Source organism: Mercenaria mercenaria, chromosome 3, assembly GCF_021730395.1.
Source record: "Mercenaria mercenaria strain notata chromosome 3, MADL_Memer_1, whole genome shotgun sequence".
In the NCBI taxonomy this organism is placed as follows: Eukaryota; Metazoa; Mollusca; class Bivalvia; order Venerida; family Veneridae; genus Mercenaria; species Mercenaria mercenaria.
The window spans coordinates 55,454,488-55,477,735 of NC_069363.1; the positions used below are offsets into that span (position 1 = coordinate 55,454,488).

Here is a 23,248-nt window from a genome sequence, read left to right on the forward strand (position 1 = left end):
ATCTTCATGAAAATTGGTCAAAATGTTCATCTTGATGATATCTAGGTCAAGTTCGAAACTGGGTCACATGCGGTCCAAAACTAGGTCAGTAGGTCTAAAAATAGAAAAACCTTGTGACCTCCCTAGAGGCCATATTTTTCAATGGATCTTCATGAAAATTTGTCAGAATGTTTATCTTGATGATATCTAGGCCATGTTCGAAAGTGGGTCACGTGCTGTCCAAAACTAGGTCAGTAGGTCTAAAAATAGAAAAACCTTGTGACCTCCCTAGAGGCCATATTTTTCAATGGATCTTCATGAAAATTTGTCAGAATGTTTATCTTGATGATATCTAGGCCATGTTCGAAAGTGGGTCACGTGCTGTCAAAAACTAGGTCAGTAGGTCTAAAAATAGAAAAACCTTGTGACCTACCTAGAGGCCATATTTTTCAATGGATCTTCATGAAAATTGGTCAGAATGTTCATCTTGATGATATCTAGGCCATGTTCGAAAGTGGGTCACGTGCAATCAAAAACTAGGTCAGTAGGTCTAAAAATAGAAAAACCTTGTGACCTCCCTAGAGGCCATATTTTTAAATGGATATTCATTAAAATTAGTCAGAATCTTCATTTTGATGATATCTAGGTCAAGTTCGAAACATGGTCACATGCTTTCAAAAACTAGGTCAGTAGGTCTAAAAATAGAAAAACTTTGTGACCTCTCTAGAGGCCATACTTTTCAATGGATCTTCATGAAAATTGGTCAGAATGTTCACCTTGATGATATCTAGGTCAAGTTCGAAACTGGGTCACGTTTAGTCCAAAACTAGGTCATTAGGTCTAAAAATAGAAAAACCTTATGACCTCTCTAGAGGCCATATTTTTCCATGGATCTTCATGAAAGTTGGTCTGAATGTTCACTTTGATGATATCTAGGTCAAGTTCAAAAGTGGGTCACATGCAGTCAAAAACTAGGTCATTAGGTCTAAAAATAGAAAAACCTTGTGACCTCTCTAGAGGCCTTATTTTTCAATGGATCTTCATGAAAATTAGTCAGAATGTTCACCTTGATGATATCTTGGTCAAGTTCGAAAGTGGATGACGTGTGGTCAAAAACTAGGTCATTAGGTCTAAAAATAGAAAAACCTTGTGTCCTCCCTAGAGGCCATACTTTTCATGAGATCTTCATGAAAATTGGTCAGAATGTTCACCTTGATGATATCTAGGTCAAGTTCGAAACTGGGTCATGTGCCTTTAAAAACTAGGTCCTTAGGTCAATAAATAGAAAAACCTTGTGACCTCTCTATGTACTATTCATGAGATCTTCATGAAAATTGGTGAGAATGTTCACCTTCATGGTATGTAGGTTAAGTTCGAAACTGGGTCAAGTGCCTTCAAAAACTAGGTCATTTCGTCAGAATATAGAAAAACCTTGTGACCTCTAGAGGCCATATTTTTCAATGGATCTTCATGAAACTTGGTCAAAATGTTCATCTTAATGATATCTAGGTCAAGTTCGAAACTGGGTCACGTGCGGTCCAAAACTAGGTCATTAGGTCTAAAAATAGAAAAACCTTGTGACCTACCTAGAGGCCATATTTTTCAATGGATCTTCATGAAAATTTGTCAGAATGTTTATCTTGATGATATCTAGGCCATGTTCGAAAGTGGGTCACATGCGGTCAAAAACTAGGTCAGTAGGTCTAAAAATAGAAAAACCTTGTGACCTCCCTAGAGGCCATATTTTTCAATGGATCTTCATGAAAATTGGTCAGAATGTTCATCTTGATGATATCTAGGCCTTGTTCGAAAGTGGGTCACGTGCGATCAAAAACTAGGTCAGTAGGTCTAAAAATAGAAAAACCTTGTGACCTCCCTAGAGGCCATATTTTTAAATGGATATTCATTAAAATTAGTCAGAATGTTCATTTTGATGATATCTAGGTCACGTTCGAAACATGGTCACATGCTTTCAAAAACTAGGTCAGTAGGTCTAAAAATAGAAAAACTTTGTGACCTCTCTAGAGGCCATACTTTTCAATGGATCTTCATGAAAATTGGTCAGAATGTTCACCTTGATGATATCTAGGTCAAGTTCGAAACTGGGTCACGTTTAGTCCAAAACTAGGTCATTAGGTCTAAAAATAGAAAAACCTTATGACCTCTCTAGAGGCCATATTTTTCCATGGATCTTCATGAAAGTTGGTCTGAATGTTCACTTTGATGATATCTAGGTCAAGTTCAAAAGTGGGTCACATGCAGTCAAAAACTAGGTCATTAGGTCTAAAAATAGAAAAACCTTGTGACCTCTATTGAGGCCTTATTTTTGAATGGATCTTCATGAATATTAGTCAGAATGTTCACCTTGATGATATCTTGGTCAAGTTCGAAAGTGGATGACGTGTGGTCAAAAACTAGGTCATTAGGTCTAAAAATAGAAAAACCTTGTGTCCTCCCTAGAGGCCATACTTTTCATGAGATCTTCATGAAAATTGGTCAGAATGTTCACCTTGATGATATCTAGGTCAAGTTCGAAACTGGGTCATGTGCCTTTAAAAACTAGGTCCTTAGGTCAATAAATAGAAAAACCTTGTGACCTCTCTATGTACTATTCATGAGATCTTCATGAAAAATTGGTGAGAATGTTCACCTTCATGGTATGTAGGTAAGTTCGAAACTGGGTCAAGTGCCTTCAAAAACTAGGTCATTTCGTCAGAATATAGAAAAACCTTGTGACCTCTAGAGGCCATATTTTTCAATGGATCTTCATGAAACTTGGTCAAAATGTTCATCTTAATGATATCTAGGTCAAGTTCGAAACTGGGTCACGTGCGGTCCAAAACTAGGTCATTAGGTCAAAAAATAGAAAAACCTTGTGACCTACCTAAGGCCATATTTTCAATGATTTCATGAAAATTTGTCAGAATGTTTATCATGATGATAATCTAGGCCATGTTCGAAAGTGGGTCACATGCGGTCAAAAACTAGGTCAGTAGGTATACCTAAAAATAGAAAAAACCTTGTGACCATCCCTAGAGGCCCATATTTTCAATGATCTTCATGAAAATTGGTCAGATGATTCATCTTGATGATATCTAGGCCTGGTGTTCGAAAGTGGTTCACGTGCGATCAAAAACTAGGTCATAGGTCTAAAAATAGAAAAACCTTGTGACCTTCCCTATGAGGCCATATTTTTAAAATGTATTCATTAAATTAGTCAGAATGTTCATTTTGATGATATCTAGGTCACGTTCGAAACATGTCACATGTTATTCAAAACTAGGTCAGTAGGTCTAAAAATAGAAAAACTTTGTGACCTCTCTAGAGGCCATACTTATCAATGGATCTCATGAAAATTGGTCAAATGTTCACCTTGAAGATATCAAGGTCAAGTTCGAAACTGGTCACGTTTAGTCCAAAACTAGTCATTAGGTCTAAAAATAGAAAAACCTGTGACCTCTATAGAGGCCATATTTTTCCATGAATCTTCATGAAAGTTGGTCTGAATTTACACTTTGATGATATCTAGGCAAGTTCAAAAGTGGGTCACATGCGGTCAAAAATAGGTCATTAGGTGCTAAAAATAGAAAAACCTGTGACCTCTCTAGAGCCTTAATTTTTGAATGGACTTCATGCAAAATATGTCAAAATGTTCACCTTGATGATATCTTGGTCAAGTTCGAAAGTGGATGACGTTGGTCAAAAACTAGGTCATAGGTCTAAAAATAGAAAACCTTTGTGACCTCTCTAGAGGCCATACTTTTTCATGAGATCTTCATGAAAATTGGTCAGAATGTTCACCTTGATGATATCTAGGTCAAGTTCGAAACTGGGTCATGTGCCTTTAAAAACTAGGTCCTTAGGTCAATTAATAGAAAAACCTTGTGACCTCTCTATGTACTTTTCATGAGATCTTCATGAAAATTGGTGAGAATGTTCACCTTCACGGTATGTAGGTCAAGTTCAAAACTGGGTCAAGTGCCTTCAAAAACTAGGTCATTAGGTCAGATAATAGAAAAACCTTGTGACCTCTAGAGGCCATATTTTTAATGGATCTTCATGAAACTTGGTCAGAATTTTTATCTCGATATCTAGGTCAAGTTCAAAACTGGGTCACATGAGCTCAAATACTAGGTCACTATGTCAAATAATAGAAAAAAACGACGTCATACTCAGTTCAAAACTGGGTCATGTGGGGACAGGTGAGCGATTCAGGACCATCATGGTCCTCTTGTTTTTTACTGGCAAAGCTCAAATTCAGAGTCAAGCACTGAGAAAAGTCGGGCGCAATGTCTTACGGACAGCTCTTGTTAATATTTAAATGTTGGGGTGAAGTTAGTATTGTGTCTCCCAAAATAAATTACCAAAAACATTGGATTATGATATCACCCATTAGGGACAAACCATTACCCAACTGTAGAATTTTTATTGTATTCAGTTGATTCTTTCGAGGTCATACTCTTGTGCAGAATGTGTATAACTTTAATATCTAGGTCAAGCTATATATCCAGCAAGTCAAAACAAATGTCCCAAAAGTATTGTCCTTGACCTCAGAATTGCCTGAAAAATTAAGTGTCAACTGGCAGCTCAGTATCCTGAAAACATGTTATGAAAATGTCCACGGTTGACCTTAGAATTATGGGATATAGGAAGTACCAAGTGTCTGCACAATGACTCGAACCAAAAATGTGTAGTTTCTAAGTCTAAATTTAGTTTATTTCAAACAGTTGTAGGTATGTACAAAATATTAATTAACATTAAATAGATATATCTGTGACAGTTGATAAGATCCAGAAGCAAAGGCTTATTAACCTTTGGCCTGCTGGCGGCAAATGGTTTTGCCTTTGCGATCAGTGCAGACCAAGATCAGTCTGCACTGTTCGCTATTCAGTTAGTAAATTTTCAGTGAACACCCCTTCAAATAAAAAATGGTATGGCCCAAATTGAGTGATGGATCAGTCTGTTTTAGAAATTTAAGATGGTAAAGGTTAAGGCCTTTCCCAAAAATATAGAATCATGAAGTTATAAATGGCTGAGTACAATTATGCACATGTCTAAAAGCATATTGAATTGCTTAATTTTACTAAGAGTAACATGTTATAAGGTGGACTGCAAAAAAAAAGAAAATTATCTCACTGCAATATCTAGATTTAGTTTATTACCATTTCTGCAAACAATGGCATCTTCCCGATAACACTGTATCTTCATCATTATGCAGAATTTGTACATTCTATGTCTTTGGGTCATTATAGTCAAATGGTCAAGGTCACAGTGGGCATTCTTACAAAAATGAGTCTACTTTAAGTAGATACCAAACATCAGGAGAAATTGTTTCATAAGTGATATGAATTAAATATGACTGAATCAATTCTGGACTTTTACAGCAAAATATGTTCTGTATTAAAAGATTTCCAGCATGTTTCTGTCCTGATTAAACAGGTTAAGTTATATCTGTAATATTACTTAAATTTAATTTTTACAGCACATTCCTGGGTGTCTACATCAAGCATGGCAACAAACATCTGGATAATGACGTTGATGATAGAATCAAAGACAGTTTACAGGGCATTGTTAGGCAGCTGGAAGGAAAGTTAGTAGTTTTAGAGTTTTCCACAGAGTAATGTATTTTCTGTAATTTATGAATGACAGTAGATTATTTCAGGAGTAAGCAGATCATAGGTTAAGGGTTCAGTAAAGCTCATCTGTAAAGTGGTTTGTAAAGTTCACCTATTAAGAGATTGACCAATCACAAGTTTGCAGTTTGATTATGGCCTACAAAATCTGTTTTATGGTCCGAACTTTAATAGGTATAAACAACTAAACTGGAAGTCATGTTTATGTCTTGTATAGAGTAAAACTTTTTTCTGAGTTTACAAGTTCTACAGGTGCAGGAATGACAAGTTCTGTAATAATATACTGGTATGTATTTCAGACATTCGGCAGCTGTGGACAGGGCTGTCAGTAGAACACTGAAGGGATGTAAGAAATCCCAGGAGAAGAACCTTGTTAACGAGTTCCTCAACTTGTATGTGCTCTCGGTACCACATCAGCTGGTTACAGACAGTGAAACTAGCCTGGTTCTCTCATTGAACCACAGGCTACAATCCGTCAGGGAAAAGGCTGTCTCTATGCTTATACAGAATAGAAAGGGGGTTTGTACTTTTTATTAGCTCACCTGAGCAATCGCTCGATGTCTGGTGTCTTGTTGTGTGTCTGTCGTCTGTCAACATTTAACTTGTGTATGCGATAGAGGCTGTATTTTTCTACTGATCATCATGAAATTTTGTCAGAATGATAACCTTGATGAAATCTAGGCAAAGGTCGAAAATGGGTCATCTGGGATCAAAAACTAGGTCAAATCAAAGAAAAACCTTGTGTATGCGGTAGAGGCTGTATTTATGTCTCCCCCCCCCCCCCCCCCCCCCCCCCCCCCCCTGTTTTTGCCCTGTCCGTATGTACGTACGTCACACTTCATTTCCGATCAATAACTGTAGAACCATTTGATCTAGAACCTTCAAACTTCATAGGTTGTAGCGCTGCTGGAGTAGACGACCCCTATTGTTTTTGGAGTCACTCCATCAAAGGTCAAGGTCACAGGGGTCTGAACATTGAAAACCATTTCAGATCAATAACTAGAGAACCACTTGACCCAGAATGTTGAAACTTCATAGGATAATTGGACATGCAGAGTAAATGACCCAGTTAATTTTGGGGTCACTCTATTAATGGTCAAGGTCACAGGGGCCTGAACATTGATAACGATTTCTGATCAATAACTTGAGAACCTCTTGATCCGGAATGTTGAAACTTCATAGGATGATTGAACATGCAGAGTAGATGACCCCTAATGATTTTGGGGTCACTCTGTTAAAGGTCAAGGTCACAGAAGCCTGAACATGGAAAACAATTTCCGATCAATAACTTGAGAACCACTTGACCCAGAATGTTGAAACTTCAAAGGATGATTGAACATGCAGAGTAGATGACCCTATTGATTTTTGGGTCAGTCTGTTAAAGGTCAAGGTCACAGGGGCTTGGTCATGTTAAATCATTTCTGGAAAATAACTTGAGAACCACTTGACCTAGAATGTTGAAACTTAATAGGATGATTGGACATGCATAGTTGATGACCCCTATTTATTTTGGGGTCTATTGATCAAAGGTCAAGGTCACAGGAGCCTGAACAGTGACTTGAGAACCACTAGGCCAAGAGTGTTGAAACTTAGCGGGATGACTGGACATGCCAAGTAGATGATCCCTATTGCAGCCAACTGTCAGTGTCTCTTTGACTTTCGCTCCTGACCCCTATTGACTTCTTGCCTATACGACTGCATTGGGGGAGACATGCGCTTTTTTACAAAAGCATCTTCCAGTTTTCAATTGATCTTCATGAATTTTGGTTAGAATGATTACCTTGATGAAGTCTAAGCCAAGTTCAAAAATGTGTTATCTGGGGTGAAAAACTAGGTCACTAGGTCAAATCAAAGAAAAACCTTGTGTATGGGATAGAGGCTGTATTTTTCAACTGATCTTCATGAAATTTAATCAGAATGTTTGACTGGATGAAATCTAGATCAAGTTTGAATATGGGTCATCTGGGGTCAAAAACTAGGTCACCTGGTCAAATTAAAGAAAAACCTTGTGTACACAATAGGGGCTGCATTTTACACAGGATATTCATAAAATTTTGTCAGAATGATTGCCTTGATGAAATCTAGGTCAAGTTAGAATATGTGTCATCTGTGGTCAAAAACTTGGTCACTAGGTCAAATCAAAGAAAAACATTGTGTATGCGATAGAGACTGTATTTTTCAATTGAACTTTATGAAATTTGGTCAGAATGATAGCCTTGATGAAATTAAGGTCAAGTTTGAATATAGATAATCTGGGATAAAAAAACTAGGTCTCTAGGTCAAATCAATGAAAAACGTTTTGTATGCAATAGAGGCTGTATTTTTCAATTGAGGTTCATGAAATTTGGCCAGAATGATTGCCTAACATGTTTACACTGTTACGGTGTGTTTCTCAGGTGAGTGACCTAGGGCCATCTTGGCCCTCTTGTTTAATATAAGATTTATTGCTTATGCCGGAAAGATTACTTTTTGGATTTTGATTTTTTGTTGGAAGCCCGCCTGCTTAGCTGAATAGGGAGAGTGCAAACCCACAGATTGCGAGGTTGTGAGTTCGATCCCTGGGCTACAACTTGTAGGCATATGTTCTCCGTGACGATTTAAAAACAGATATAGTGTCTGAAATCATTCATCCTCCACCTCTGATTCATGTGGGGAAGTTGGCATTATTCGCGGAGAACCGGTTTGTACTGGTACGGAATCCAGGAACACTGCTTAGGTTAACTGTCTTGTCTTTACATAAATGAAATACTGTTGAGAATGACAATAAACCCTAACCCCCCCCCCCCCCCCCCCCCCCCACTTTTTATGCCCCAAAAGGGAGGCATATTAGTTTTCAACTGTCCGTCCATTCGTTAGTTCATCACAACGTTAATTTTTGCATGAAGGCACTTTACTCATGAACCACTGCACCCAGGACCTTCAAACTTCACATGCTAATAATACTTATTGAGTACACGACCCCTATTGACTTTGGGGTCAAAGGTCAAAGTCACCAGGTCAAAGGTCAAGTAGCTGCGGGGGCATTTGTCACCATTAGTGACAGCTCTTGTTTTAAATTTAACTTTTGATATATTTTCTGTTGTTTACCTGTCTTAATATCAAGTGGCTGAATTCAATGACTTGAGCAGTATTTGCTTGTCTTTTTATTTTGTTTAATACCAGCAAAAAAAAACAACACAAAAAACCCATATTTTGAAAAAAAGAGTGAAAAGAAGGAATGAATTCTAACTAGTAAAAAAACATTTCCTGTATTCAATGATTAAAATTTCAGCTTGAAGAAGAGACATTTCTGAAGGACTCCCTTACTTTACGACTCAAAGACGAGAGTCCTGGAGTTGTACAGGCAGCTTTATCTATTGGTCAGGTATGTATTAAATTGGTTTTGTTTGATTATAAATTTAGAAAATCCAGAAGCAGATCTTTTTTTAGATATGATCTTGAATCTCCTGGATCTAGAAACATTTACCTTGGGGATAAAAGTTCAAAATTTTCATAATAAATGCACTCTTTGGTTGCCAATTCTGTTGTAATATTTTAATGAAATCCATCAGATATGTTATGCCTCAATTTGTAATGAAATTTGAATGACAGACTTTGTTGAAACAGTAAATTTATGGAAAATAAGACACGGTGAAAATGTTCAATTTATTTTTCATGTTTTCATAAAAAAAATTGTTGTGCTAAAATGGCTATTTCAGGTGGATATAATTGCAGATTTCATCTTTTGAAGATAAAATGAACGGGAATTTTATTTTTATTTTTTTGGATTTAATTTCTTGGATTGATGCAACCACAAAATCCACATAAATTAATCTTCCAGTAATTTGTAATCAAGTCAATTCAGTTTCTAAGTTTTATTAGTTTTAAGCAGTATATGCACTGTCAGACATATTTCAGGAGTTATGGTCAGTTGTAGGGGATGATGTACAGACGGTGAAACTTCTGCAGAAACCTATCCTGAATGGCCTAGATGATAAGCAATGGTAAGTGGATATAGGTGCTTTATTTAATTTGTTCAGAGTTTACTGTAGATTGGTTAATATTCATGATGATTTTATTCAGAATATTTGAATATTAATCTGCTTATGTCCTAAAATAATATTTTTAAATTTCTATAAATTTTATATGGAAATAAAAAAGTGTTTGTTTCTGTGTAATAATATCAAGGACGGCCCTTTCCCCAGGATTGCCTGTGCAGTCTGACATCATTCACAAAAACATTTACAAAATGGTGTAGTTTGAAAAAAAGATTTTTGAAGATATAAATATAAGAATTGAATGCTATTTTTGTGCATTTATGTGGGTATAAACCACATTGGGACTTACTGTAAATTATCCAAGGATTGCTAGCACAATTCATGGATGTGCAAGAAGTCCCAGTTTGGTTTATACCCGTATAAACACACAAAAAATAGCATTCATTTCTTAAATACTTGTGTTCCTCAAATTCTCGACAATGTGAATAAGGTTGCTAATCTTGAAAAAGCTAATTAAAGCATGTATGAAAAATACCCAATCTAAAGTGAATAAAAATATTGGATTTCTTTATGTAAAATGAAATAGCAGTTTGCAGGACTGTTATTTTCTATGAAAAAAAAATATATTAGAGGCTCAGTGGGGTAGATACAACAGTGCAATTGTTTGTTTGTAATCTAGAGGTCGCAGGTTTGGACTGTAGTTAGATTAAAATTGTATTGCTGTCTCCGCAACTGTTTTTTTCCAGCCTGAAAGCGGGTCAGAAATTTAACATAATTTGATATTGAATATGTTTAAATTAAAGTAAACTGATAAAGTTTAAACCATATAACTTTATTTTCTTGATTAAGGTGTTACCTATAAGGGTTTTTCTGGGAAATATTGTTTCCCAAAAATGAAACATTTCTGCTTTTTAATTCTGCGTTCACATAGAAGAAAGAAATTCGCGTTTTTTGCAAGGGAGGTATTCCTCGCTGTTAGGCTTGTGAATGATAGCTTGAAACAATAAACTAATTAGAATGTATAAGTAATTCATTCAGGAATACATTTTGATATAAAACATATGAATAAATTATCTCACAACAATTGCCAAACAACAACTTTAAACTACGATATCGGCATACATTCACTATATAGTTCTAATAAGTTCAAGACTTCACAAGGATAATAAACAATAAATTCCTCAGTTTATTTCATTCACAAAGAAATGTTTTCGAGGATTAACGTTAGGACTTGTTGACCATCACACTAATATACCATTCGTAATTGCGACGTAATTTCCAGATTGACGCATTGAACTTCGGTTACTAGGACATACGTGAACAAGTGGTGAAAATAATGCAATTTTTGCTTTTAAATATTAATCTTTATTTATCTCTTTTGCAGACATCTATTCAGTGTACAATTACAACAACTATTGCAACATTCTATTTAGAGTTTAAGAACTACAAATATAATATAATTTCTGTACATATCATATAAAATATTCAAATAATTTACAGTTAAGATTCATAAATAACATGAATATTTTAAATGTTTGTTGGTGATATTCTTGAAATATATTTGCGATTCACAGAGAGTAGAAATCAAGTAACGAAATAGTTACCCATAGAACTATCCGATAAAGGTATATTAGATCAAAGATTTTCTAATGTAAGAGTAAAAGTTACCCAGGAAAACTCAAACATGATTCTGTTTCCAGGGAGAAGTCAGCATGTTTAGCAGCAGAGATATTAGGGAGTTACTCTGGTGACCTTGACATTGAAGTATTTACAAGTTGTCTCCCTTGTTTATTTGTGACTCATGAGTCTAAGGTGTCTTTAGAGATAATAGGGCTGTTGTTGAACTCTACGCTTACATCAGATCATCCAGTGCTAATGAAGATCAAGAAAGGTAAATGAGGAACTTATTATATACCTATGTACATTTGTATACAAGTACTGACATCAGTAGGTCATACAGAGCTTGATTAAACCTTCATCGTTTCACAATTTCATTCTTTAGTGAGCTTGTTGTGAGCGGTTCAGTGCCCATGTTCATCAACATTTAAATTTTGAAACTTAAGACTTAAAAATCGCAAATATTGAATTAGCCATAATTCTTTTGGTATGAATTTTCAAGAGTTATTTGCTCTTTATTTAGCAGAGGATCTTGATTGTAACATTTATTTAAAGTATAACACATGTATTACTATTTAAACTTAAAAATTTGATTTTATCTTAAAGGTTTTACTGCTTAACATTTACGAATATATTTCTCCCAGATTTTGTTGTTGTGATGTGACCAGATATTGCATATCCATATCATGCTGGGTAAATGAAATGGTATGTGGAGACATGCACCTTTTTCATGTTTTTGAAAAGCAGTCTCTAGTTATATATTAGAATTAGTACTGATGTGTTGAACAACCAGAATTTATAACTTCCTGTTAATTTTATACATGTGAATGATCTCTCCAAACTGAGTAAGTACATAGCATTTATCTTCCTTTTGTTTAGAATGGAACACTGTTTCTAAAACCATGAAGAAACAGTCAGCAGATGTTGGACTGTTGGATACCAGTACAGCAAGGTGCCTGGCTGAAGGTCTGTGTCAGGCTGTCACACAGAATCAAATTCAGATTGTGAGTAAAGATTTACTTCTTATTATTGTAAAACAGTTCAGAAAATGTATCTCCCTTTTTTCTGATACCAAGTATGGATGATTATGGATCTGGGCCCATGTTCATCGGTATTATGTCCCCCACCACACAGTGGTGTGGGAGACATATTGATTTACTCAGTGTGTGTCCGTGTGTCTGTCACAAATCTTGTCCGCGCTCTAAGTCCAATATTTCTTATCCGATCTCCACCAAACTTGAACAAAATATATTTGCCAATAAGTCCTTGGCCAAGTTCCATAACTAGCCAAATCGGCCCAGGCACTTCAGAATTATGGGCCTTGAATTACCGAAAATCGCTCTGTACCCACTTGTCCGCACTCTAAGTCAAACATTTCTCTTCCGATCTTCACCAAACTTGAACAAAATGTGTTTGCCAATAAGTCCTCGGCCATGCTTGATAACTGGCCAATTTGGTCCTGGCACTTCAGAATTATTGCCCTTGATTTACCAAAAATCGCTCTGTACAAACTTGTCCGCTCTCTAAGTCGAACATTTCTCATCCGTTCTTCACCAAACTTAAACAAAATATGTTTGCCAATAAGTCCTCGGACAAGTTCGATAACTAGCCAAATCGGCCCAGGCACTTCAGAATTATGGCCCTTGAATTACAGAAAATCACTCTGTACACATATGCCAGTGATACATCTATTGGTGCATGGTTGACTCAGATACATACCTATTCAGATGATTAGGCAGTTGTGGGAGACATGCGCTTTTCTCAAAAGCAGCTCTAGTTTAAAGTACGAATCTTGGACTTTAAACTGTTGTATTTTCATTTTGCTCTGCCCGTGGCAAATATGCATAGCTTGCAAGGAAACTTTGTAAGCTTCTTTATTCTGCAGTTTTTGATGATTCAGCAAATTATCCAGGGTTGAGCTAGGAGCGACTTGAGCGAAAAGTCCGCTTTTAGCTCCCCACTTCCTCTAATCAACATCAAGCGAAATCAGTCGCCCGATTTTTATCCACACACCTCCAGTTTCCGCTATCGCCTGTTGACACTGACTGGAATACACGAAAGCATAATTTAAGCTCCGCCTACTTCAGATTACGAGAAGTGCAAAGGTGACACTTGTTTGTAAACTGACTGTTGTAAACAAAGCAGTAGGATTTATATTAATAAGCTGCACATTCTTTTTTTACCTTAGAAAGTATCTTACCGCGCCACTCGAGTAATTTCTCAATCCAATATTTTACTCTATTTTTCAAACCCAAACTAAAACTATATTACACGATGTTCTGTGAATAAATAACTAACGAAATTTTATGCAAATTTTTGACACCTGCCTTCAGAAACTGGTTTAAACCTTTTACAACTGTTTCTTAATTTGCACACCACATATCAAAGGACACCAGCAGATAAGAAATGATTCTGTGGATGTCATATGATGTCACTGCTATTGACATGTATTTATCATAACTGTACACTTTTATTAAAGTGCAGCACTGGAGCTTGATTTATTTTTTGCTGATATGAATTAACTTTTTTAAATTTTTTTTCATATTTAAAAGAATTTCTTGGTTTGGCAAACATTGCAAGAGTGAAAAAAAACTTTGAATTTGCAGTTTAAGCACATTAGATCACAAGTTAAAATGATAAGAAAACAAAATCACTGACATTTTCATGAATTTGTTATTTACTTCAAATTAATAAACAAAGACAGGAAAAATAAAAATAGTAACTTATATTAACATAATTAGTTCCTTTTTCAACCCTAAAATCTCGCCACTTCTCCCTAAAATCTCTCCACTTCTCCAATCTTAGCTGGGGAGAATGACTTCTTCCTAAAATCTAAGCCTAGCTTAAGCCCTGTTATCAGCAGTATGGATTTGCTCAGACAAAGTTATGGCATATTGAAGATTTGCCGTTCTTTAGTCTAAGTGTTCAGTAAAGTATAAGTTTCAGACTAAAATGTTCATGGATATTGGCACAAAACATATAAGTGTATAGTGATTCTGGCAAAGTATCACAGAATTACTCACTAGAATCAGACAATTCATTGTCAGGTACTAAATCTGAATTTGACCATGTCTTGTAGTTTATTAGCGACTTGTGTTGTCTGAACCTTAAAATGATTTTACTTTCTGAGGACATTAAGTGTGTGTAGGAAATTTATGTACATAAGGAATCTTAAAAGTATCATTTCATGTTGAATGAAAAGTGTTTATACTACAAATATATAATCATATGATTTAGGAAAACAACATTTGTTTTTATTTTTAGGTCAAAGACTGGACTGAACTGGCTGGAAAAGCCGATAGTGCAAGAATTGCATGTTTGATGCTGGTAGTACTTGACAACCTTGTCTCCATGGTTACTGATCCCAGAAAGAGGCTAGAGATATGTTTGTTACAGTTACAGCTTGTAGATAGTCTTCAGAAAGCACAGGTATGTTCCAGTTTTCAATGTTACATAGACAGTAATGATTAGAGGTTAACATCTGTCAGTCCATTGCCTTCTAAACTTAACTTTATTAAACAATGGGATAGAATCTAGGCTTTTTTTTCTCAATTTGCAAAATGTTTCAAGGTAGTTGTGTCTGTTGATTCAAATGTATTTTAGATGAAAAAAAATGTAAGATTTTCTTTCTCTAGGCTGACTGTAAGTAAAAATATTTTCTTAGTTATTATTGGTCTGATAGGTAGATGAGGTTATAATTAAAAAAAAAAAATAATCTAAGCTTTAATGAGATGACATACGACTGATTTTAGGTGGTCAGACACCATGAAGTGGCTATGACAGATATTCAGAAGAGTTGGGATGAAATAATAGCTAGTGATCATAAAGTAACGAAGGCAGTAAGACAGGGTCAGGTATCTAGGTTACTGTGTCAGAAGGCAGTTGCTGGTCTTGTCCAGGTGTTAAAGATTCCACAACAGCTGATAAAAGGTATGTATTGGTATTGCGGTTTCCATGTCCCCTTGTAGGGTTTGAGATTTAAAATTTTAGTCATATTATTTTCTTTGTTATATATGCAATCTGTGTTGATTTGTGTAAGTACAAGAACAACAGTCTAACCCTTATCATGCTGGATAAGACTGGTTCTGCCTTTGCAACCAGTGTAGATTATGATCAGCCTGCACATCCATGCAGTCTGATCATCATCTGCACTGTTCGCCATTCAGTCCATATCTGTTTGGTAAGCACCCCTTTTAACATTTAATGATACTGTCCAAACTGAAAGATGGACAAGTTCATTATAGAAATTTAGCATGGTAAGGGCTAGTGTTCTATGTTGCTAATGATTTGTTGATATTACTAAAAGTTCAAAAAAGTGTTCATTGTGAAATCATTTGTCAATTGTAATGAACCGGTAGTATTATCTACAATTGATTTATCAGCAGTATTTCAAAGGTCATTAGCTCGACTATTCAAAGAAAAGTAGAGCTATTGGACTCACTCATGCGTCGGCGTCTGCATCGGCTGGTTAAGGTTTTGTATGTAAGCTGGTATCTCAGTAACCACTTGTGGGAATGGATTGAAACTTCACACGCTTATTCACTGTGATAAACTGACCTACATTGCACAGGTTCCATAACTCTGTTTTGCTTTTTTACAAAATTATGCCCCTTTTTCGACTTAGAAATTCTTGGTTAAGGTTTTGTATGTAAGCTGGTATCTCAGTAACCACTTGTGGGAATGGATTGAAACTTCACACACTTGATCACTGTGATAAACTGACCTACATTGCACAGGTTCCATAACTCTGTTTTGCTTTTTTTTCAAAATTATGCCCCTTTTTCGACTTAGCAGTTTTTGGTTAAGTTTTTGTATGTAAGCTGGTATTTCAGTATCCACTTATGGGAAAGGATTGAAACTTCACGCACTTGTTCACTTTATGAGCTGATAAGCACTGTAAAGGTTCCATAACCCTTTCTCCCATTTTTACAAAATTTTGCCCCTTTTTCGACTTTTGTATTCATTCAATTGACAAGGCTGTTGAATAGTCGAGCGTTGCTGTCCTCTGACAGCTCTTGTTTTTTATGTTGTTTTGTTTAAATTATTTATATTACCGGTACTGGGTAATGAATATTAATGAAAGAAGTTCAGGCAGTGCATTTGTAATTTCTATGTGTTTGATGTAATTTTTTTGTTTCTGTCAGTTTGTATTTGTTTAAAAATACAAGCTTTATTTTCTGCTGACAGTATATAGGTATATTATAAATATTTAAGCCAAAGGAACAAGCTCGAGTAATCATAATTTTATGTACATGTGTTGTAAACGAGATAATTTACATGAACTGCATACATCATGACTAGCACTTGTAATAGACTTGCATGACTTGAAACTTTTATAGCACTGGTATGGCAGTTGCAAGGGGATGACAGTGAGGGTGACCTGTTCCTGCGTGTTACAGTGCTTCTGTACAGACTTCTGGTTACTGAAGTTTCGAGAAAAGATGGACAGGTGTACAGAATGTTGTACCAGTCACTGCAGAAGGTATAGTGGTCAAATATTATTGAATTTCAGTGTTTTAAATTGCTTAAATATAATATATATTGTCAAAAATTTTATCACTGCTGTCTAGATGCTGTATTATGAAAGAATGCATTACTACATTTCTAAGACTAAGATGTTTGGATGTTGATATTTTCATGTATTTATGTGTCAGATTACTGTGAAATCATTAATATTCGTTGGGGACTAAATATTGTGGTTGAGTCAATCCATGAAATTTAATCCCAACAAACAAGTAAAATTCCCATTCATTTTATGTTCAAAAGTTGAAATCCACGAATTCATATCCCCACGAAATTGCTGTTTTGACCAAAACCACAAAATTTCATGCCCATGAAATTAAATGATTTTACAGTATTAGGATATGCTCAATTAAACGTAAATCATTTGTAACTGTTAAGAAAATACTCATTTCAAAAAACTTGTTTCTATACCCTGGCCTGTCATTTGCTGATATTCATGGAGAGGTTATTGGCACCACTTACCTGCAATCTGGCTGCATCCCACAACTTTTACCACCACTTTTTCCTGTACAGGAAAGGTAAAAACTGATAATTCTTCTTTTGGGAGATGGGAGTGGGAGGGGTAGGTAATTTGTTGGGGAATATAGATTCTGCCTCGTCTGTCTGTCCATTCCAAAATCATTGTCTGAATAACTCCTCTTATAGTTTTATATGACACTATGAAATGAAGGTGTGCATATTATTGTAAGCACATGAATGTACCTTGCGAGGTTTAGAAGTTACGGCCCTTTGAAATTTTTAACTTTATATCGTGCAATACTCTTATCAGCCTTGTCCTTGTTTTTTGTGGAGCCCGCTTGCGGAAGCGAAGACATAGTCGTCCAAATGGCTGTTTGGTGTATGTGCGTGCATATGTTGAGACAGATTAACAAGCGTTTCATCAAAGTTCCTAGGATTTTTATTGTAGGACCGCTCCTAGGATCTTCTTAAGATTTTCTTAAGTGCGTTTCAACAAAAGTTCCTAAGACAAAATACCGACTTAGGAGTTACTCTTCCGAAGGAAGTAAAATCAACGGACCCCGTTGAAATCAACATCCAGTGTTAAGATTATAGCTCTAACCCAAATATATGTAAAAAATATATGGCTGATTTTGAGGTGACATACTTTTAGTTTACCAATAAATGTAGATCTAGATTCTACGTAGATTATACTATGATTGGGAAACTTGGTTTTTTTCTGGCAATTTAGACTAGCTCTATATTTATCAGAATATCTTTGTGTCGGCAGATTGCAGTCTCATTATTTTTTCAACCAAAATTATACAAAAATATTGTTTAATAATGACAAAATAATAATAAGTAGCTCTACTCGGAAATTATTGCAGCCGTTGGCGTTGCACTTATTCGTGACTAGACAGAGTTGTTTATGGCAGATTTATCTCCCTGGACAGTTACTCTCTGTATCGATTTTCCAGGCAGGTGTAATGAAGTATTTCGACCCCCATAGAATAATGACCCCCTGGTCATTATTCTATAGAAAAAATGACCCCCCGGTCATAGTATTATGACCTCCAGATCATAATACTATGACTCCCCCATGTGAAGTAAACTGAACCTCACGAAGAATATTGACTCCCATAAAAAAACGACTCACGGTCATTTGGTCAAATTTAGTGATAACTCATGTATCTAAGGCCTAATTGCTGTATTTTATGCCCCCACTCAGGGGAGGGGGGCATATAGATTTGCCCTTGTCCGTCCGTCTTTCCGTTTGACCATTAGCCCCAGATACCATCACTTGACACAGAAATCAGAGCATTCCGCAACGGGAAAAGGGATTCTATTTCTAGACGCTGTATCTTGGTGTATACATTTTTTTTCAGGAAAATAACAATTCACAATACGTTCACAAAACACACCAGTGTCAATAATCCCTGCAAACTTCGGTATGATGTAATTCTTCAGAAGAAAACTTCACAAGAAACTGCTAGCATAGAACTGAGTATTAATAGAAGTTGCAATACTTAGCAGTGGCAGTAAAGTACGGTCGCAGCAACAATAGAAAGTAGTAGTAGTAGTAGTAGTAGTAGTAGTAGTAGTAGTGGCAGTGGCAGCGGCAGCGGCAGCGGCAGCAGCAGAGGAATAAGTGACAGCAACAACAGCAGCAGGAGAAGAAGTGGTAGATGTCAAGACGTATAAGTGGAAGCAGGTATAGTAGTATCAGTAGTAGCAGTTGTAGTAGTAGTAGTAGAAGTAGTAGTAGTAGTAGTAGAAGAAGAAGAAGTACATGTAGTAATAGCAATAGAAGTAGCGACACCAGTAGTATTAGTACAATCAAAATGTTAACTATTGGCAATGAGGGTATTAGAGTTGTAGATCCAGTAAAATTGTCCGTTAGGTTTGGTGGGAATCATTTTTTAATAGATATTATCATCGAAAGTCTTTTTAGGAGCTGGTGTTTTACACGGAAAGAGTAACTTTTTTAAATAGAATAATGTCCGGGAATCGATATTGTATGAGAGTTCGAATGTAGTAATTTTGGCAGTGAGTATTTTATATGGAAGGAGTCACTTTTTCTATAGAATAATAACCGGGGTCGTTATTCTATGAGATTCGAAGGGAGTCAGTATTTTACTTTGAGGGGTCAGTTTTTCTATAGAATAATGACCGGGGGGCCGTTATTCCATAGAGTTTTCAAAGGGAGTCAGTTTTTTATAAGGGGAGTCAATATTTTACAGGAAAGGAGTCACATTTTCTATAGAATAATGACCGGGGGGTCGTTATTCTATGGGGGTCGGAAAACTTCATTACACCGGCATTAGGGGTGACCTGTCGCTTTTTAATCCCCCGCCATGGCGGAGGGATTATAGGAATGGTCTGCGTCCGTCCGTCCTTCCGTCCGTAACAAAATCATGTCCGGTCCATATCTACTAAACCCCTTGAAGGATTTTCATGAAACTTGGGTCAAATGATCACCTCATCAAGACGATGTGCAGAACCCATGAGTCAGCCTTGTCGGTTCAAGGTCAAGGTCACAGCTAAAATCAAAGGGTTACCCCTTTCACTATCCATAGCAGTGGCGGGGATTTAGCTGTCTTTCAGACTGCCTTGTATTTTTAGATTTGGATTTTCCAGACTGTTCCATTTATTAAATAAGGGTTTACAAGATATTTGACTTATTTAAAACTATAAATAAATTTTGAATACTCAGTAGATCGAATTCGCATTGATAGCTCAGTTGGTAGAATTGAGGGATCTTACTAGTGATTCAACTTTTGCGATTAAGAGGCTGTGGGTTCAAATCTCAAACAGGGCGATTTGTTTTATGATTGAATTTGTTTTATTTATATTTTTCATGTTTTTTATTTCATTTTATTTTATCATTTCAATTTCATTTTTCATTCCATTCATACAATTTCAATACATTTCAAACACACGCACCCAATGGAGCATCCTTACACTCGCTGGCGGTGTCGGTTCCCTCCGAGTAAGTGTCATCAGCTAGTCGAATGACCGAACTGTCAAAGAGCTATGTCAACCATGTTGAATAATTCACAAACAAAAGGATATTTGAAAAACCTATGTTATAAGCGAAAATAGCAAAATGATACAAGTAATGCAATTCAAATACATCTTTAACATTATTATCATTTTAAATGTATGTTACCAAAACATAAAATGAAAAAAAAATAAAAAAAATATTGATCTCCATTGGAATTCGAACTCACAAAATTTAGATTCTAGAGCCGTCACGCTTACCTCTGCACCACTGCGTCTCCATCTCGAAGAGGCAGTAATTTAAATATTTATTATAGAAATAAGTTATAAAAAGGTAGGGTATCCCTTTACTGAAGTGGTTTATTCCAGTAACCTTTCAAATCTATTAATAAAAGTGACAGGTCACTCCTAAATGCTAGTAGCTACACTAACGCACGGTGTATTACTGCTTCGCTGTTTTTCCAAGATTATAAGAAAAATGATAAATTTGGAGGCGCCATCTTTTAAAGCATTTCTGACAAAGCTGAAGCTCTAAATAGTATTCCATTTTTATTAGAAGAAGACAATTAAAAAAGCCCTAATTACAAGTAATTATTGTGTAGATGTACTTAGCATCCAACAATGCATCAGACTTAGGATATAATTTGCACTTAGGATAACCCATGAGCACTCCTAAGTTAGGACCATTTTTGCACTTAGGAAAAACTTTAGGAATTTTGATGAAACGCATTTTGGGCAAAATGTAGGACTTAAGATGAAATTTTGTCCTAGGAACTTTAAAGAAACGCGCTCCTGGTGGTTCCTATCTCAAAGGTCAGTGTCACGGAGGTCAAAGGTCATGTCAGATCTTGTCCGGCCCATAACTTTGACATGCACTGAGGAATCTTGTCTATATTTGGCATGTATGTTTAACTCAATGAGACTGAGTGTCATGTGCAACCCCCAGGTTCCTTTCTCAAAGGTCAAGGTCACAGTTAGGGGTCAAAGGTCATTTTAGAACTTGTCCAGGCCATAACTTGGGCATCTAGTTTTAGCTTAGTATATTATTTAGATGTTCATGCACTACCATATAACCCCAATATAATTGTCCCACTGATGAATGCACCCCCCACCATTTATTTTACTACCCGAAATTCTACACAAGAAACAACTGCAATATTCACAGTTTACTACATGTTTATTTGTACATTTAGGTATTATGACATTCACATAGGCTATACTGATTATAGGTGCATATGATACTACAAGCAACAACTTCTAATTATGTAATTCATACTTATATATGAAAGTTATTATAAATAGTATGGCAGAGTTTGGCCACTCCATTGTTTGTAGTAACCCTGTCGACCGGGAGGAAACCAGACGCGCCTGTAAAGCACCACATCATTACTCCACGGTTTGCTGTGGAAGCAACAGTCAGCACCACGCGAACGCAAGGGATACCACAGTACACCTAAGTAAACCAAACCCCCATAACTCGACGGTTGGCTGTCAAAGTAATGAGGAATATTTAGCGTACCAACGGAGCCAGGCAACGTACTGTGATTCTAAGCAAAGCGAGCAAGGCTACAGTACACCACAATATTTAGCGGACCAACGGAGCAAGGCAACGTACTGTGATTCTAAGCAAAGCGAGCAAGGCTACAGTACACCACATATTTAGCGGACCAACGGAGCAAGGCTACAGTACACCACAGTAAATTAAACATTCCCCATAACTCGACGGTTGGCTGCCAAAGTAATGAAGGAATATTTAGCGGACCAACGGAGCAAGGCAACGTACTGTAATTTAAGCAAGGCAACTACACTATAATGAGCAAGGCTATGACATAAGCAAGGCTATGACACATTTAAGCAAGGCTAGTCAGATATTGCCAAAGCACTAGAGCAATACCTTTTACACAGTAACATCCATACTATGACAACGTTCGTAAGCATGCCCGATCGCCCCCGCGGTCGACCAGAATTTTCTCGGCCCTTAATATATTAGGAGTGACATCAGTATAAAGATAAAGAAGATTAATTTGAGTTTTAGATTCACTTTAAATAAATTCTTATCAGTATAACTAAAATGTCTATATTTTTCTTTTTTCTTTTGGTCCTCAATGCATAACTTGGTAAATTGTCATCTAGGTTTCTCATCATCAGCCATCTGGAAAAAGTTAATACCAAATTGGATTTGTCTGTTTCACGATTGATTTGTAGCCCAGGAATCTGTTCAATTTTGTATCTGTGTAAGGTGCCTGCATTCTGTTCACTTCCGATGTTAACATCCAAATGGCAGCATATCATCTGTAACATAAGTACTTCACAGAACAGTCAGATTGCAATAGCAGAATTTAAAATGCGATAATATAATTAGTTTTAGCATAACAACAGAAATTTTTATTATTGGGGTGTGGCGGGTGGGCAATTTAACATCGATCTGAAACGCTAGCCAGTACACCTTAAATTCAACTGTGAATATTGCACGTGATCCGAAGTTAATATAACGCTTGAGTGGTTCCCAGACGCTAAGGCGTTCATCATTACTCTATTGTGTTTAGACAGGTAACCAATAAATCACAAAACCAGATTACTTGACAACAAGGATAGTTTCTAGTTTACACACCTAGCAACAAGATATCCATTCATTTCGTGAGAAAATAAATGTAATTATTTTTAGGCAAAATAATTTTTATTATTTTACTATGTATTTATATAATTACTTAGTACACTCCCTGAGGCCAGCATTATTCATGGAGCATACATCAGCTCACAGATAGCTTTTGTTATTCGTATTCATAGATTTATAAACTTTGTTTTGGTATTTTTTGCCACAGACATGCTTCACTAATGCAGACATATACCTGAAGTTTTTATGCCTACTATGGACACAGCATGCTAATGACCAGGCCACTGACCTTGGACTGACCTTGACCTTACAGGCAAGGTCATTACATCTGGGACTGGCATTTGTGAAAAGTTTAGCAGGAAAGGAAAGAGAAAGGTGTTTGCAGTTGCCAACAGGTATACACTGTATTGAAGTATAGATTTGCTTAATCCTTTCTTCTAATATTCCTTTCTATCTTTATGTGTCTC

General features: G+C 36.2%; 1 protein-coding gene across 3 annotated transcripts in view; it reads left to right on the forward strand.

The window, feature by feature from the left end:
* Window positions 1-23,248, forward strand: part of LOC123525743 (HEAT repeat-containing protein 1-like) — a 68,725-nt gene that overhangs the window by 15,256 nt on the left and 30,221 nt on the right. For all 3 annotated transcript variants that reach the window (XR_008370234.1, XM_053538617.1, XM_053538616.1), the window contains exons 9-18: window positions 5,462-5,569; window positions 5,912-6,131; window positions 8,884-8,976; window positions 9,510-9,595; window positions 11,290-11,480; window positions 12,086-12,210; window positions 14,471-14,635; window positions 14,959-15,136; window positions 16,546-16,688; window positions 22,990-23,176. Coding sequence is in view for 2 of the 3 variants with exons in the window: in XM_053538617.1 (XP_053394592.1) it covers window positions 5,462-5,569; window positions 5,912-6,131; window positions 8,884-8,976; window positions 9,510-9,595; window positions 11,290-11,480; window positions 12,086-12,210; window positions 14,471-14,635; window positions 14,959-15,136; window positions 16,546-16,688; window positions 22,990-23,176 (1,496 nt within the window). In the remaining variant the exon portion in view is untranslated. The remainder of the gene's footprint in view (window positions 1-5,461; window positions 5,570-5,911; window positions 6,132-8,883; window positions 8,977-9,509; window positions 9,596-11,289; window positions 11,481-12,085; window positions 12,211-14,470; window positions 14,636-14,958; window positions 15,137-16,545; window positions 16,689-22,989; window positions 23,177-23,248) is intronic.